Source organism: Hippichthys cyanospilos, chromosome 18 (genome assembly GCF_059441005.1).
Source record: "Hippichthys cyanospilos isolate Australia breed blue-spotted pipefish chromosome 18, RoL_Hcya_1.0, whole genome shotgun sequence".
In the NCBI taxonomy this organism is placed as follows: domain Eukaryota; kingdom Metazoa; phylum Chordata; class Actinopteri; order Syngnathiformes; family Syngnathidae; genus Hippichthys; species Hippichthys cyanospilos.
The window spans coordinates 12949821-12968844 of NC_142386.1; the positions used below are offsets into that span (position 1 = coordinate 12949821).

General features: G+C 36.6%; 1 protein-coding gene across 9 annotated transcripts in view; it reads right to left on the bottom strand.

Annotated features, from left to right (window-relative positions):
* tcf7 (transcription factor 7) overlaps window positions 1–15386 on the bottom strand; it is a 46710-nt gene extending 31324 nt beyond the window's left edge. For all 9 annotated transcript variants that reach the window (XM_088440752.1, XM_088440751.1, XM_088440754.1 and 6 more), the window contains exons 1-3: window positions 14853–15386; window positions 14676–14748; window positions 12008–12114 (exon numbers count right to left, since the gene is read on the bottom strand). In XM_088440752.1, coding sequence (XP_088296878.1) covers window positions 12008–12114; window positions 14676–14748; window positions 14853–15038 — 366 coding nt within the window. In that variant the 5' untranslated portion in view covers window positions 15039–15386. The remainder of the gene's footprint in view (window positions 1–12007; window positions 12115–14675; window positions 14749–14852) is intronic.
* Between the last annotated feature and the right edge of the window lie 3638 nt (window positions 15387–19024).

The window sequence follows — 19024 nt, forward strand, 5'->3', positions numbered from 1 at the left end:
GCTACCATCCTGACCTGCGACTAACCATCACTGGTAGCTGATACAGGAATAATCAGACAGATGTACGTAATACATATTTACACATATGAGCTACCAAAGTGCATCTGTGTGTTCCTTCCAGCTGCGTTTCCACTTTGCGCCAGTCCAAAAACAAACACGGTGGCCAACCAGAAAAAACCAACAGACCCTCGCGACGCTATGGCCAAACCCATTTTAATACATACGATTAATTATCCTAAAGTTATATTATCATGTTACATTTCCTTTTTTTTAATGTCTTTTATCTTATTTTTTGAATTGAATGACAAATTAACTTGCCCGCTTCTTTGGATCAGATTAAACCATTTTTTACATTTTTTAAAATCGAGGGGATGTTTGGCGCAGTCAAGCTTTTTTCCGTTGAGGCAGCTAGCAAAAATTAAACAAGTCCTGCAGAGAAAAGAGAAAAAAATTTGAAACAGTAATTCATGCCTTAGTGACCACTCGAATGGATTACTGCAATGCCCGTTATTTGGGGGTTAGTGGGTCCTTCATTATTCGCCTGCAACTGGTTCAAAATGCTGCTGGCGCAAGCAAATATGAGCATATTTCACCAATTTTAGCTTCACTCCACTGGCTGCCTGTCCATTTTAGGATTCGTTTTAAAATACTCTTCTTTGCTTTTAAAGCTTTGAATGGCCTTGCCCCACCTTATTTAGTTGAGCTGCTGCACTCGTATTCCCCTAGCCGTTCTCTCAGGTCAGTTGACCAGCTGCTCCTGAGAGTGCCTACAACTAGGCTTAAGCTCCGAGGCGATTGAGCATTCGCCATCGCAGCTCCAAAACTTTGGAATGATCTGCCGCTGCATGTTACACAGGCCTCCTCTTTATTTGTTTTTAAAACTCTTCTTAAAACCCACCTTTTCTCTATGGCTATCAACACCTTGCAGAGTATAGACTGATTGTACTTGATCTATTTATTTTACTTGATTTTACTGTATTATTGTGTTTTTATTGTGTTATCTATTTATTGTGTTTTATTTTTCCCTTACAGCACTTTGGAAACCTTGCGTTTGTTTAAAATTGTGCTATACAATTAAAGTGGATTGGATTGGATTGAATTTGACAAAAAATCGAGAGCATGTGTGTCTAAGCACACATTTTAATAAAATGAACTTAATATACAAATATTTATCTCAGAAGAAAAACAAATCAACTAAATCAAATATTTTACTCTAAATTGGTCAATTTGACCCACAGTTAATTTAGTTACCCCCCAAAAATTGTTGACTTTTTTTCATTATTGATCCATTTTACTTTGAAAAAATGAGTTAAGTGACATTTTAGCGAACTTTGTGCAATATTGCTACTTTGGTGCTTTAAGCGTTCATTTTTGATGAATGGAAAGAACACAGCACCAACTGCATGTGGGTCATATTCAAGACTTGAATTTCAGCAAACATTTTTTAACCTAAACAATGAACTAAATCCAAAATATATACGCAAAGCAGCATATGTTTCTGATACATTTATTTATTGATTTTAAAAAGTCAAATTTTACAAACAGTATAACAGAAGGATTAATTAAGATGACACAACTTCTTAATATAGAATATATGGCAGGTGGCATTTTATCTTTTGGGTACAAATTCCCCTGTAGCTGAACAAGTGAAAATTTTCCACTCATGCTACATGGTTAGTAAATGTGCATGTGTGTAGTTCAGGTGAGACTTGTATTTTCCGTGGTAAACCACAACAAACTGTACACAGTGAGCTGCACCTCAGAGGACCCTTGCTGCCAGCAAATAGTCAAGCGGAAAGTGCAAATGGCCACAAGTAGCTCTTGCTGCTGCTTATGTTTATGCTAATGTCTCATCAGGGGATAATGGCGCTGCTTTGAAGACGATCAAAAACAAGTATCACTACATTCTATTCAAACTCGGAAATTACTTCATAATATTCACAATTGATGTAGGTTGGTTAGCTTTTTCACACGCCAACTTTGCATTTGAATGGCTGTGCTACGCTGCATGACTCAAATGGGATACGGGCCAAAATATTAGGTCAAATTTGCTGCTGTTTTTTGTGTGCGGTGGTGAAAGCATTCAAGGTGTTGTGAAGGTGTCAGGGAGTGACTTTCGACAGAGGCTGTGGTTTTCGTTTTTGTAGCACACTGCGGTTAGCTGTTAGCGATCTGATTGTTTACTTCCGACTCCCTACTGACTGACCCTAACTGTGCTCTGTCGTCATCTTCCCACTCAACAATTTCTACCATCTTTTCTTGTTTGTCGTGCACTTCCTGAATGCCTACTTGCTTCTTTCCTTGAATCTTGTATTTTAGCCCCAGCATTGAGAGAAACACATTACAAAAGTAATGTAACTACTATAAAACATTACTTTTTACAGTGTTCCGGGGGTGTAAGGCATTTCGCACAAAAAATAGTTCTATTGTACTCGGTACAAACGAGATTAATGTGCATTATGATGCATTTTTAGCCTGAAAGTGGTGTTTGTTCTCCCAAATTTTTCAAAAACACCGCAAGATCGGAGGAGAAAAGTCCAGAGCAAAATGTTTACTTCCTGTTGTTAGTTTCTATACTACAGCAGAGATGAGGGCGGCAACAGCAGACCACAGATTGGATATGGACAATACGTACATGAGTAAAGATTTTATATCTTGTCAAGTCTTTCAAGCGTGGGTGTCAAAGTTGTTTTAGCTTGTGGGCCGCATAGAGGAAAATAATTTTCCCAGTTGAGCAGGACCTTTTTCTTTCTTTTTTTTCTTTTTTTTTTTTAATATTATCCAAAATAGTAAAAACACAATATCACTATTAATCATAAAATATTAATCATATAACATTTCAAGTTTCTCATTTATTTGAAAAACTTTGCTCATTTTTAGCCTTTACGTTACAAAATCATCTCTTCGCGGGCCATATGTTTGACACCCCTGCTTTAGAGGTTTACAATACAGATGAAATGATTTGTACTGTTTTTAGGCTCAAACCAATCTTCCATTGGATGTGTATTGAGCGTAATGAGCTACATTTATGATGGTGAGAGTCATATACAAGTAATGCAATAGTAGTGTAATGCCTTACATTTCACATAGTACAGTAATATTATAAGGTAACTAATTACTTTGAAAAAACAGTAAAAGGTAATAAATAATGCATTTCAGTTTTGAAGTAACTTGGCCCACACTGGTTAGCCCCGCTATATGTTAGCTTGCGCACCACCTGCATTTGAGAGTACGTCAACACAAAGTGTAGCCTACATCACAGTTGTTCCAGTTTTTCATCCGTTCTAAAAGTGCTCTCCACCGCAACACGTAAATACCAAACTGATTAGTCAACACAATAGTAAAAAAAAAAAAAGTTTTTACTTTCTAAAAATGTACCGGTAATGTACAGGATTCATTAGCCCCCTAAAATGCTGAAAACTTTGTAAATTGCACTCCCAGCCACTTTTTAGTGATTGATTTTCGAGAGGTAAATCATAATCTTTCAAAAGATGTCGAAATAAAATAGGCAGAGCTACATTGTGATCAGGGGAAAATTTGGATCTGTGAATTTTTTTTCATCATTTTTACATGCATGCAGTATTCTTACACTCCTTAATACTTGAATTACATTTTATAAAATAAAATACATGTATTTTATTTTGTGAAACCCTGACCACGCATGGCATGATAAACAATGACTCATAAATGCATGCATGCACAGCCACCCCATAGAAAAATTTCTGGCCATGCCCCTGCACATCACGTAGTAAAAATTGGGGCAAAAATGCATTTTGAAAAGTTTTATCCTCCTGCCTCCAAAATCATAATTTTTCTGAAGACCCAAAAGATAGCATGTTTGTTCAAACATTAACATTTAATAGTCAAACGCAAGCCATTTTCAACACATTAGAATCATTAATTTGCAAAAATTACACCCACGTGTGGACTGACTGACTGGATGTGTGAAAAAAAAAAAATCAAATTTACCAAATCCCCATTCCAAAATATTACAGAATTGCAGCAAAAACCAGAAGGCAGGAATACAGAGGTAGCACTTTGGCAGACGTGCCTCTTATTGCACACCACTTTGTACTCTTCTTTTTCTGCCATTTTTACTCTTTAACCGTAAACCAAACACAACTATGATTTCACTTGCGCTGGTGAAAACAAAAACCAAGGACAAATCTACTGTTATAATTTATTAAATACAGTGAAACCTCAAGACACGGTTGCTTCTGTTCAGGGTTTTTTTTCTTCATATTATGAAAATTACTTAGCATATAAAAGTAACAAAATAAAATAAAACAAAGTAAAAGTTGAAATCTCAAAATTCCCGTTTGAATAAATGCAACATGAGATTCTGCTGGTTTTTAATTTGGCTGCTGGTTAAAAAGTAGAAGTCAGAAATGATTAAATTATTAAAACACATACAGGACCTTACAACAGATGACTTGAACACTGTGCGGAAGCAAGAAATATGACTACAACAGTAGAAAGTAGAAATGCTATCTTCATATCATAAAGTTTTCTTTTTCTGCTGTTTGCCCTCCTCCTCTGTCACCGCTTTGACTTTAGAATATCGCCTCGCTCGAAAGGTAATATATAGTAACATTTAATGTGGTGGTTTTGAAGCACTTGGAATGATTTACATGTAAAACACGATTCATAATATGACAAAAAGCATGATACGAAAGCCACTCCAGAGCGGATTGATTTATACAAATGAAATATTACAAAACATGCGTCACTTCCTATCACAATATAACACTATATCGATATTATCGCCCAGCCATACTAGTAAGTGTCTACATAATGTATTTTTTTTTAATCTGTATATTTTTTATACCTGATCTCCATAGAGACATTGTCAAAATTATACATTGCATCCAAAAAAGTGGCTGAAACAATGCATCATGTTTTCTTGTACAGTGGAAGCCCAAGTTACAGCATGTCTATCTTACGTTTTTTTCACGTTACAAAGTGGAATACAAAGGGTTTTTGTTAATAACAATCATAATGCTTTAATAATACATTTATATAGCGCCTTTCGTGAAATCCAAGGTGCTTTACAAAGCTCAGCACTATCACACAGTAAGATCCTTGTTACAACATTTATCCCGCCTTACATCATCAACAACAATCACACAATTCAAACTTGTCATTTGTTGGCGTTATAGCGTCCCTAAGATGCTGGTCTGCTATTGGTCAGCGTCATGGTATCGCTAAGATGCCAATATGCTAAAGACTTGATCTTGTGCGAGTACTTGGGATGTCGTATTTATTGTGCATTTTAGTGCTTAATTCAAACTTTAATTGGTTAGCCATTAGTCCCAAGATGGCTAGTGACGTTAATAAAGTAAGGAGACAATTAATATGGAAACGAAGCTGGAGATAATGGAGGAATACGAAGAAGGCTAGGCTAGGCTACCCTCGCTAGGGAATATGGCTAGTCACGTCACTCCAAAGGTTGATAAAATTTCATTTTTCCTTAACATTTTTTTATTTATGATGTTATTTAATTATATACATGTATATTATATATAAGAAGTACTTACTATACTATTTTCTTACTCATTTTTAATATTTATGCAAAGTGTTGATGTTTTCGGCAGGGGTTTAGCACGCATTAGCTAATTACCATTGGTTTCTATTGCCTACCATGCAACGATTTCGCCTTACGATCCCAACTCTGGAACGACTTAATGCCGCATGGCGGGGGTCCACTGTATAAGCAATATTGCAGTTTGGTAGAAGAAAAGTTTGATGAATCTATTGGTATTATAAGTCAATTGTTATAATTTACAGTCAATATTAATAACTCAAGAATGACCCGTACAGGAATCGCTTCCCGAGAATGCGAATTGGTGCACTTTGAACTTGCATCTTATTCGCTTTTCTCCCACTCTCTGGACGCAATGAATGTATGCTAGTGTGTCACAGAGAAGAAAGAGCATGGCGGGAGATGAAAGAGAACGCCGCGGTGGCAGTGTGTGATCACAGCCATGTGTGGCGGCGCATTTCATGCGGCTGCTGAGGCTCCGGCTGGTCTGCGACGGCCATGTGGGTGGAGAGCGACCAGGACGACAATGACGGTAAGGACCATCAGGACGAAGAGTAGTTAGCCGAAGTTTCATCTGGTGTGGGCTATTTTTAAATGACACTATTTTAATGACACAAACCCAAGCGAGGATGATGATGGTGAGGGTGTGTAAGAGCAGTTGATCAAATCAAAATACATCGAACAAAAAAGTCATGTTTCTTTTTCTCTCTCTCTCTCTTGTCATTGATTCAATGAACCACTCAGTGGATTAACTATTTTTGCATTATCAAGGTGATTAATAAAATATATACAGTATTGCTATTTTTAATCTTAAGAAAACTCTTTAATTTTTTCAGGTGAACAAAGCCGAATTACTCCAAATTTGATTTTTTTTTTCAATAATTTATAATCAATATTTTTATTGCTTGATTATTGCTTTATTTCAATAAAGCAAATAAATCTCTACAATTATTACATAAAATTGTAATTTTTTCAGTACACTTTGAAAACAATTGGGAAAAAATTACCCAATTATCAGTCAAAGAAGCACCAAAACAATATTTTTGTCAATTTGAATACACTTTCAAGCTTGGCTTGTTTTTTTTTATTTTTATTTTTGTATTTTATTTATTTATTTATTTTAAAAAAACAACTCAATTTGCAAGGTTATCTAGAACAAAACCTTTTTTTTGGGGGGGGGGGGGGGGGGGGGGGGGGGTTGAGAAAACAATATAGAAAGTTGGGTCAATTTGGCCCAATTTTGGGGCAAATCCTTTTTTTGACTCATACTTGGACTGTTTCTAACCTAACTGTTTTTAGAGCATAGTATTTTGTATGAATACAATTAAACTCATTCAAATTAAAAAATATATGTAATTAAACCACTTAAAAAAATACATCTCAATATGCAGTATGTTTTTGCTACCTTTTTAATCAATGGTCAAAACATCTAAAAAAAATGTGGTTTGACAGATTCTTTTAGTTTGTAATTTAACATAAAATAATAAAATCTGATGCACTGTCAATAACAGAGATATTCACAAGATTCTGAAGTTTGGAGAAAATCTAGCTAATTTTTTTTTCCCAGGGAGAAGAATAATAAATCCCTAAAAATACAGTACTACACTAAAAAAACATTTAATTGTTCAGTATTATCAATGTTATTTTAATACAATGTACCAGTAAGTTACTTTTTTTATTTTCCTACAAATAACAGTCAACAAATCCATAAGATATTGCAGATTTGTCAAAAAGTGTTGAATAAGGTACATTATATGTATTATTATTTTGTCAGGGGCCGTGCCCCCTCCCTTGAGACCTGCCCCTTGTTTCTGCCTCTGTGTGCATGTGTGGCTGTGCCGCTGTGCGAGTTGAAGAAGACACCAGCTGAAGCAGAGTCCAGGTGTGAGCTATCACGATCGCAAAACTACAAAAGCCATTCCTGGACTTTTCCAAAACCACAGACTCACTTCAACCTATCATGCAATCAGTCAGTTGCATCCGGCTGAGGTATTTACCTCTTGCCTAAGACAACTTTCTGATCCACCTTTTTTCTTGCTTCCTGTCCAGATTTTCCACACCTGCACTAAGTACCTGGTTTTGTTTAGTTCTGTTCATTAGCTGCCGTGTCTGTCACAGCCCCGCAACCGTGAACCCTGTTCCCACTTTTCCCCGCTTATTCCAACAATTTATTGACGTTGTTTAATCATCATCACTTTTTTCTGAAAACGGAAGAATAAGACCTACTTCGTTGCAACACATGCCAACACCTGTTTGCCCTGCCCTTCTTCCGGAAAATGAATAATTACAGGTACAAACACCCGGGGGCCGTCTCAAAGGAAGCTTTCACCCCCTGTTTTTTTGATATCCCTTTAAGGTTTTATTTTTTCTCTTCTTGGAGATAGTCGCAAGCCATGGCCACCCGCCACTTCAAAGCCACACCGACGCATGTTTGCGACTTTACCTTGCTTATCTATGATGCACGTGTGTTTACCTCTCGGGCGTCATTGTAAAGGTGGGATTTTGTAGTCAATGTTAATGTGATAAACACAAAGAGTTGTCGTGTGAAAGTGACGTGGAAAGCCGGATGCAATGATTTTTGACATCAAACTGCAAGCATTAGACAAAAAGTATATTTGTTGGCAAATGGAGAAAAACATTAGGTCGAATTAGTCCATACAATGGTCGCTTTTAAGTAAAATGCCTGATGTCCCGTGTGTTTTCCAACACAGATTCTTAAGACTTAAGAGAGAAATCATGTTACTAAGCGGAACTGGATCATCTTTATATTCTATTGCAGGGGTTCTCAAACTTTTTGTAGTCTTGGGAACCTTTTTTCGAAACCAAATTTTCCAAGGACCCCCTTTGCAAATGTTTGGGGAAACAAAACAAAAAAATCCTTTAAGCCAAACTTAAGTGCCCTCTTGATTCACCAACAGATTTGACAACAAGTATATTTATTTTTTTTAGGTTATTTTTGATATTGAGGTTTAGAAAATAAAAATTGCAAATTGCACATCTTATAACAAACCAAGTCAATTTACTCCAAACAGGTTGCTGCCAATTTTGTAGTTAAAAACAGCATTATAAAATAAAATGCTGCTTTGGCTTTGCTGACTTCATCGCCTCGTTAACAAGCAATTGTATGTAGACACAAAACGCATTTTGACAACTTTCAAATTATTACATTTTTAAAAATATATCAAACTGGTTGAATTGATTGCTTCATTGAAGAGTCATGAATACTTTCACAATTTAATATAAAACAAATTAACACACACACACACACACACACACACACACACACACATATATATATATATATATATATATATATATATATATATATATATATATATATATATATATATATATATATATATATATATATATATATATATATTTTTTTTTTTTTTTTTTTTTCTCTCCTTTTAATTAACCCACATTTTTTCACGGACCCCTGGGGGTCCGCCAGCCCCACTTTGAGAACCACTGCCCTATTGGGTCTTAAAGAAGACAAGGAGGGAATGGGTTGATGAGGAATAATGGAGACCTCAGAAAATACTGTTGAAATTATTTACTGACAAATGAAGTCAACAGAACCCCGTCAAAGCACAAGCACAAAAGAGAAACAAAGAAATAGAAAGAACCAAAAGGGACAACATTCCCTTGTTCTTATTTGGACATTGGCCAAGGAAAAGGACAGACAGAAAGTGAATATGCATGGAAACATTGGATGTAAACAGAGGGCAGGTTGACATGACGACAACCTTAAAAGTAATAGGGTGCTGTATTGTGTATGCCAGGCCAATAGGGGGCAATGCAAATAAACACCAGCAATCTGTGTTATGTAGTGATGCTGGGAAGGAGGTTGATCGCATGGAGATCACTATCCAACATGCCTTAAACTAAATTCTCTTTTACTATGTTTTTGAACCATACAGTGGGTGTTTATTTTTCTCTTAATATACAATCAAGTATTCTAAACTGTAAAAAAATGTTGCGTGAACTCAAAATTTTATGACAAACTTTAATTTAATTTCAAGTTGGGCAATTCAAACTAAATATTAACACTTTTGCTGTTGTTGACACTGGCGCTCACGTTTTACAACTAAGCAATAACGTTTTCCCAAATAACTGTCTGTTTTTATTAACCCCCCCAACCCTAAAGGTATAAGTAAAAAGTGAGTACCATCAGAAAATACAAGTCCAGTTGGTTGTTGTTGGTGTAAACTATCTTCTGGTTTTTAATTGGCTAACAATTAGTCAGTCTTCTTGTTTAGTTAGTTGTGACCCACAGAAGCTTGTACAGTATATGAATGCACTTATTACATGAGTATTGTGTTTTTCAAATTGCCCCGGCACCTGTGTCTGACCTTTTTTTAGAGTACATTTTAATTAGTGGTGGGAGGCTAGATTCATATAATCTACAATGTTTTCGTTATGTTCTATTGACGGTCTTCTGATATAAAATCTATCTAATAAAACAGGAAATTGTCTGTGTTCACAGTAACGTTAAATTGGGTGGAAAAAGTTTGAGCACTAATTTCCAGTTAATTTCGATGGCAAACATTTTTTTTTGATTATACGAGTAAATTGAAGGGTAAAAGCACCCGATCCTATCTCCGGTTTTCTAGTGTCAGTGTCACTTGGCGATTGTATATCATTTGAAAACAATAACGTTCTTGCTTGCCAATTCAAAGGTAGCCTTCATAAACAACAACGCTGGCTCAAAACATCACATGCAACCTCACCCCAGGCAGCAAACGATGACACATACACACACATGCAATCTTGTCACAATTAGACAGAAGCAAGCTAGTGCGTCTTTAACTTAAAAAGTGACATCATGATCGTTCGTGACTCATGACAACTGCTTGCTTTTATGTCCTTCCTAACCTTAACTAAAGATCACAACATGTTTAAACAACAACAAAAAATAAGGGGGTGGGGTTGGACAGAGATTTGAAAATTTGGTAGATGCAGCTAGGTGCAAGTAGACAGATGCGTCTTCTGGGCGTCAACACCGCCAATACAAGTCGTGCAGTCATACCAGCCTCTCCCTTTAAATGTGGTGCACTAACTCACACGGTAAGTCCAGACATGGTGGATAATTGGAGGACACCGAACTTCACTGAGGAGGAGTATGTCTACCTGCTCTCCTTGATCAAATCCAACGAAATTAAGTTATACCACCTGTGTCTTAAAATTGACCTGCTTTTAGGTGGTCTAAAATGATGCCAAAATTATGTCAAAATGCCAAACACTGCTGGAATTTAGGATCGCTGCTTCATAAGCATCAGGCAAGTCCACGCTTTGTTACAGAAATGTCAGATGCACTGGCCAAGTGCCCTCTTTGTATGCCAGAAACCCAGACTTGTGCCTGCACGAAATGAACTTTTTCAAACCGCCTGTCTACCAAATTAGGGCTTTGTGTCCGTCTGCAGATGTACAACAACTCAAAAACACACAAAAAAAAGACAATAGCAGTCAGCTGAGTACAGATGTAGGCCAAGGCTCAACAAACCAAATTTGGATCAGCATTAAATTGTACACGTACGTAGAAAACAGGCTGGGTTTTGTCTGTAGGATTCATGTAATTTTCAATGAAGCATTCTGGAGAATGTAAAAAAAAAAATGCATTACTTACAGATTAATTTGGAAAAATATAAAATAATACACTAAAATGTACGCATTGTCTAAGGAAAAAAACATAAATGTGAAATCCATGCTCATGTGATGAGAAATTAGGCAAAATGTAAAAAAGGAAAGCATTATTTATTGAGATATGAAAAATTATGCATTGTTTATGCATTGTGAATTTGGAAACTGTTTACATTTCCAAAATTCAAGAATTATTTACTGATTGATTTAGGAAAATACAAACAAACATTTGTTAAAACAAGTATGTATAGAAAAAGTGAAAATAGTGACATTCATGTGGTTTTAATTTAAAAAAAAGTAAAATGCGAAGAAATGTTAAAATGCATATTTACTGAGAAATTAAGTAACACGTGACAATTGAATTCCACACTTTAATTACTGAGGAACATATATACTTTAAGGAAATTAAAAAAAATTCTGTGTACAGAAAAATCACCGTAAAACATAAATAAATAAATACACCTGCCATGCAATTGGCTGGCAACCAGTTCAAAGTGTACCCAACCTAATGCCCGAAGACAGCTGGGATAGACTCCAGCACACCCTCGAGGATAAGTGGTGAAGATAATGGATGGATGAATAAATAAATAAATTACCTACATTATTAGTTGATAAATCAAGGAACTTTTTTTAAAATAAATTGTCAAATCCAACCATCATTTACTCAGGTATTTAAGTAATGTTGTATTCATATGCAGACATACAAACACATAAATACATTTAAGTGCCCGTATTGCTTCCCCAATTAGAGACCAACACAAATAACTCAAGGCAGCCATCGTCAAAGAAAAACCCTCTTGATTTTGAGAAGAGTGGACTTACGGTTGGCGACACAGAGCCGTTGGGGAGGTATGGGTCCGGCAGCATGAGGAAGGGGTACCCGGGATACCCGTGCGTCTTGTACATGCCACCATCTTGCTGCTTGGTTGCTTCAGAGCAAACAAAAACAACAATTTAGCACAAATGCTTGTTAGGTAAGGAACCAATTATGACATATTTTCTGTCAAGTTACAAATATGTGCCCAACATGGTAAGCAATCACAAACATCGGAAACACTGCATCACTGTTTGACAAGTCAAGTCGATTTTAGTGAATTCATTGTAACGATCTCAATTTCAGAGAACATAAAAAAAAAACACATTAAACATTTGAGTGGATTAATACTGTATGTCCATGTCATTTATGTTTTTTCTGCATTCCTTTTTAAACACTGGAATGTTCATTTTGATTTATTAAAATGTGCTTAAAAAAAAGGCAACCTCTGCTACTCTCACCTTTAAGCAAAAAAAAAAATAAATATTGCAGTGATCATAGACACTGAAACTAACATTAGTGTCAGACTGTCAAGTTGAAGTAGGGATACGAGATGGTTTCAGTTACTAATTCTACACGCAAGAAAAGTAATTTGTGTGCTGTTTGTGTATTTCCAGTCCGAATATTGAAGTAGTAATTTTTTTTGCAATTACAATTTGAAGAGCTTGCTACTGACGCCCGCAGGACTTGAGGGGAACAGCAACAGCTGCAAACCATCTGCTGTTCGATCAAAATGACAACACCTTGCGTGGTTTTCAAATTGTGACATATGAACATAGTTTGAAATTTTAAGTAAACCTTTGCAGTGAAACTTAAACTTAAGTCTTCAAAAAATAAAAAAGTCTGATGTTGATACTTCCATTACCTTCACACCGAATCTGTCTTCTTACCATTCGCTCTCAACCAAGTTAAAGGCTAAAATAAAGTAGAAAACAACAACAGTGCAGCGATGACATTACATGTCAACAAACATGTCATTAAAAATTGCCTGTCATTTACTTTGGTCATTTCGTGTTCTTTGGCGCATTTTGTCACTTTTAACCAAGTCATGTAAATCCTTAAAGGCACGATGCACCCAAATGTAAAGCGTATGTTTCCAAGTGTTGTTGGTTACAGCATGTTAGATCTTTCTATGCGTTACAAGTGTCGCCTGGCCTCCATCTCTTCCTCCTCCTTAGGCCTGTGCGTACATTTTTTTTATTTGAGTCAGACATTGACTGACTCGGTTTTAAGGGCCATTGTTTGATATTGATCGCCCCCAGAGCTCGACTCCATCCTGACAGAAGGAAAAAATAATTGCTTAATGATGATGATTTATGCTGGAATCAACAATGAAGACAAGCTTGCAGTATTATATAATGTACTATTATATTATATTATATTATATTATATTATATTATATTATATTATATTATATTATATTATATTATATTATATTATATTATATTATATTATAACAGTTCCAGCTGTCATTAAATCACAATCTGGCCGCTTTCATAAAGTCAACCATTTTAAAACTTTGAGCAAACATGGTGATTAGCTGTAATACAACATGATTTCTGATAGTCACATTATATTCCAACTTGTTTAGCACAGATCAATTAAGTAGGAAGGGTGGCAATAAGTAATAGATTAATGTAATGGATGAATCATTAGACCCTGTGTAGCAACAATTTAAGGATTTTTTTTTAATAGCAAGTGTAGCAAGAAATTGAAGGTTTTAAACAAAAGAACGGCAAAACCTGACTGGTTCATTGTGTAAAATCTATTAAATTTAGTCCAAATCAGTACATGAGACTAACTTTGTTACCATCTTAAAAAAATAGTACACCTCAGCTGGAATTTAACATCATATAACATGTTTTTTTATATATTATATAACATCTTTCATACATTGGGCAAGAGTCAGATGTTTTGATTATATGTCAAACCTTACTTCATTTTGTAAACAATGTAAAACCGCTAAAATTAGGTCCAAATGTGTACAATTACACTCGGTTGCCATCCTAGAACTTTTTGCTTTAATAAGTGAACTGCAAAAAATAACAGCAGCAGTAGTTCACAAGATTTCTGACAGTCATTATGTGAACTTAAAACCACTCAATCTAGTCTAATGTGTATGCCATCGATTTATTAGCTTTTCAAAACCAGAAGAGAGTTGTTCCATTTTTTTTTCTCCAATTCAGAATTGTGTTCTATTGGACCAAGCAGTTTAATGAATGAATAAAACACCAAAATAAATTTGCTGTATAAGTTAAATTCTGCACAGATTTCAAAAAAAGAATATGCATTCATAAATTAGATTTAAAAAAAATTAAAAATCAGACTACATCAACTTGTAAACTTCAAACCTCCCAAAATCGAGAGTTTATATGCAGCCAACCTTTAAGAGCGTTTTTTGAATAGTAAAACTGCCCCTAAATGGTCAAATAAGAACAATAATCAACAGTATTTCATCCTGAATGATCGCCTAAAATAGAAGCAGACGATGGTAATTTATTACAATGGACACCTGAAACCACAACTCTTTGAAGTCAAGTACCCCCGCCACCAAAATATTTTGACAGTCTCGATAGGGAAAAAAAAGTTTAGTTCCCAGGTGAACGCGTTAAAACTTTCACGAAACATAAAACTTGTGAAATGTAAAATTCCGCGTATTTGCGGGGGTCTGCTTACCGGCGTCGAGCTGCTCCCTGTGCTTGTCCGGGAAGCCCCTCTGTTGCTCGGCCGCCTGACCTCGTCTCACCGCCTGGAGGGTGGAATAGTGCAAAAAGTAGGATGTAGCTAAGTTGTTTCAAAGTGTCTTAAGTGAGTGGAATGTTTCGCAAGAAAAACGGGGGGACGAAAACCCACCGACGAGGAGCCTCCGCCGGGGCTGTGCTGGTGGATCTCGGACTCGTTGACCAGCGACGACTTGAGGTCTGCCAGGTCCTGCTCGGTGAAGGCGCACTCCTGATGGACTTTCTCCTGCTCGCCTTCGTCCTTGAAAGCGATCATCTCGTCGGTGGCTCCCAGGTCGTCCCCTCCATGCTGAGGCATGTCGACGGACACTTAAAAAAAAAAAAAAAAAAAGTATGTCCAATAAGATAAAACCGAGAAAAAAAGTTGAAAAAGACCTCCAAATATGAGGGTTTGTCTGCTTTTAGAGCCCGGAAGAAGAATGGCGAAAGTTGTGCGGTAGCGTCCCACGGCCGACTGGAGGAGGACTGATGTTCTCCTGCAAGAGTGAGCAGGACAAAACGAGGACCCCCGACATCAAAGGGCGCCGCTGGAATGATTGGCAGGTTCGATGACTCGTGTGCGCGCGCGCGCGTGTTTCCGAACGTGCGCGTGTGTTTGGGACTGTTTCACAGAACTTCTTAAAGAGACATCACCTCCTCCACCTCGTCCTCGAGTTGAGCCGGAGCATGACTGCAAGGGGCGTGTTCACTTCATCCGGTGGTGGGGTCCAGCGCCAGCAGGGCTCCCTGATTCGATCCTCCGATTCGAAGCACCTTTTTCGTTATACCGTTTCCTATGCTGTCATGACGTGCGTCACACTTAAAATTACGACCGCTCCATCTTCACAAAAAATAAAAATAAAAAATAAAAAAATACAAAAAGGTGCTTGAGGGCTGACGTCAAGAAGTAATAGTTGTAATGGCCCTTTGCGTGGGTGGAGCCAAATGTTTGACTCAACCCACAAACATTTGACTTGGCCCACCGAAAGTAGTCGAGCACTGCGCTATGGTTTGAGCGTGCGTATTGAAGTACACTCAGATGCAGCTAAGGTGTATCGTGATTCGTATTGTGATATATTGAGCAAAGTTTGTTATAGAAAAAAGCAGGGGTTCTCAAACTTTTTGGAGTCCGTTGGCCCTTTTGGAAAGCAAATTTTCAATAGAACCCCATTGCAAATATTAGGGGAGGGGGATTATTTGAAATTTATGAGCATTATTATTATTATAAGTTTAATAATTGAATAAGCTACATTTTTTATTCAATTTGACAATCGTATGTGTTACTTTTCAGCATACTGAAGTTTAGAAAAAGAAAATTGCAAATTGCATGCTTCCTTATAACAGATCGGGTCAAATTTCCTCAAAAGGCAATTATTGAGTCAAAAACAGCATTATAAAATCAAATGCCACTTTAGCTTTGCTGGCTTCATCACCTCATTAGCAAGCAATTGTAGACACAAAACACATTTTGACAAATTTCAAAATTATTACATTTTTAAAAATATATCATCATTCAATGGCAGGGATGTATTTTCATGTTTTTAAGACTCCAAACGTTCAATCCTAGATACAAGTATTAAATTGATACTTAAATACGTTAACGGCAGTAATTTCCAGATACTGTACATAAGTATTAAATCGATACTTTAGTACCAGGGATTGATTGTCTGGACTCTTAAAAAAAAACGTGAAACTATGTCTTTGACATTAAATGAGTGAAACTGGTTGAATTGATTGCTTTATTGAACAGTCATGAATACTTTCACAATTCATTATAAAATATCATTGAAATTGTGTGTTAATTTCAATGTTATTTTCAATATATCAATAATATATCAATATATATATACCACCACACTAATGTGCCAAAAAATAATGAGCATGACACCACAAGGTGGTTCAGTAATAAAGTCACCAAGGTTTAAAAAAAACAAACAAACAAAACAAAAAACAGGAGCTTAGACGTTGTGCAATTGGAGTCAAAGATTTGGCTCCACCTTGACAATGAGCCACGCCTCAAACTGTGCTCCGCAGCCAGGGCTTATTCTCAGCTCCTCAGGATACGCCACATTCATTAACATGGATAAATTCCTAACCGGCTTTGTATTGTTTCATGTCAACTTATATTAATGCCGACAATGGCTAAGGACTGCAGTACATGCTGGGATATGTCCTCATAATATTCTAGGCAAACGATAAAACAAAACAACAAAAACACAGCGCCTGCCCAGAAAACAAGAAAATAAGAAATTAAAAACATGGGTGCTGACCATCACCCCAACGCTACTTAACTAAAATAGGAAAATTTGCACCTGTTCTGCAAAAGTAAAGAACATGACAACAATAAAACAAAGTTATTACTCTTCGCTACATCCAAAATTCTTATGCTGCATTCAATAAAATCGGTAATGACGGGATTCTGTTTCCCCAGCCATCCTGTGCCAGATTGAAAATGAAGCGTGTTCTTGCGTTGCTAAGCTGTGCAGTCAGTGTTCTTTTTGCTCCAAAATTGTTTACTTATAAGCGCCGGGCAGGAGGACGCCATGAGGGATGTTCCGTGCCAAACAAGAGGGTGTGGTGTACCCAGCATGGATCTGGCCTCCATTTTGTATGCCGGCTGACTCCATGTCGAGGAGGGAAAGAAAAGAGAAAAACACACACAACAGTTGAAAGTTGCAATGTTGTTCCTGCCTCTTTTTGTTGCTCCCTGTGCCAATGCATTTTTAATGTGCTTGTTAATTGAGAAATATTCATACGCGACACTTAATCGCAGGCTGAGTGACGATCTTCAGCTGTTGAGCGAAATTAAATCCAAACAGAAAGACGGGCGTGCGCCATTTGCATAAAGCTGCATATTTATACAATATCGCCAGCGCATGTTAATACAAAGATTAAAAGGCGCACTTGCAATGTATGCAAATCTAAATTATGAATGACTTGTTTAAACTCCTTGTTTATTCGCCTTGATTAAATATAGACAGATGTTCTGTCCACTGAGACCTTCGTGAGATCTTTTTTTTCCACAATACGCCCCCCGGAGCGTAAAATATTAGCACCCGGTAGAAAAGTAGATCTTAATACCATGACGTGTGTTCAGCATGACAGTATGCATGTAAACCAACTAAGAACACATGCTGTGAAACTAGGAGGTAATTGGTCATTTTTGTTCGAAGTAACCATACTTCCCGAATTACGACAAATTTGACCGACCAATCAGAAATTACCATAGAACCAGAGGTGGGCAATTTAAGTTTTTTTGCTGGTCGTCAGAGCCCCGCCCCCTTTCCGTCATCGTCAGTCCGTTATTTTTTCAAGCCAGACGAAATTTTAATCGACGCTCTGTCAGTCCGTCGTTGTATTTTTTCCGAACCTTTCGTCACCATTGTAGGGCAAAATTTAACTTTTTTTCTGGTCCGTCATTCGTCAGGCGCTGGTCTACTTCTGTGTGCACTCATATTAATTCTTCTATCTGTTTTTGTACTTAGACTTAAAGTTAACACTATGTTTGTGGTTCTACAGTTACACTGCAATTGAAGAACTTAATTCTATGTATCACAAAAACAAAGATAGCTATATGGTTTAACCCTAGGCTATAATACACCATATTGTTTATTAACCCGCATCTGGGGGAATGCAAATAGGATGAAAGTGCAGGTAGCAATCAAGTCCACTAGATGGAATTGTCATGCTTCACATGTCTCTGAAATAGTGGATGTCTGTTCTCATTTATAACTGAATGTCCTACAACTATAGAAGACAGTTTCATTAATGTGTCTACATTTGATCTGTCACATACATTACAAGTAAAACAAAGCATTGCTGAGGTTGAATTTACTAAAAAAAAAAAAAAAAAGTCTTTATGTTACTCCCTTCGGGTTTCAAAATCAAGGCTTAACTTTGTTCCACACGTAAAGCTTCACCCGAAACAATAAATAAAATAGCACAATATTCACCTCATTGGCCAGGAATAAAAGTTATCTTGGAAACACTTGGTTTCTTAAACAGGCTATTAATGTTTTCAAATGCACCCATGCAGTTCCCCCTGTCTCTCTTGAGTTTGTCAATCAACTGTGACTCTTGACACCTGTGCATGTGTGCAACAAAAAATAAATTCCCTCTCTTCAATAACGTTGCAAATCGAAAAATAACATCAAATTGTCTCCTCATTTCATTTACTTTTAACCAAATTAGAACCATGGAAAAACATGAAGAAAATAAATAAGTTGCTTTTAACATCAGGTACACATTAAATAGGGAATTAAAAAACATCTATTTTGCTATTCCTGGCCATCAGAGAAAAAAGAG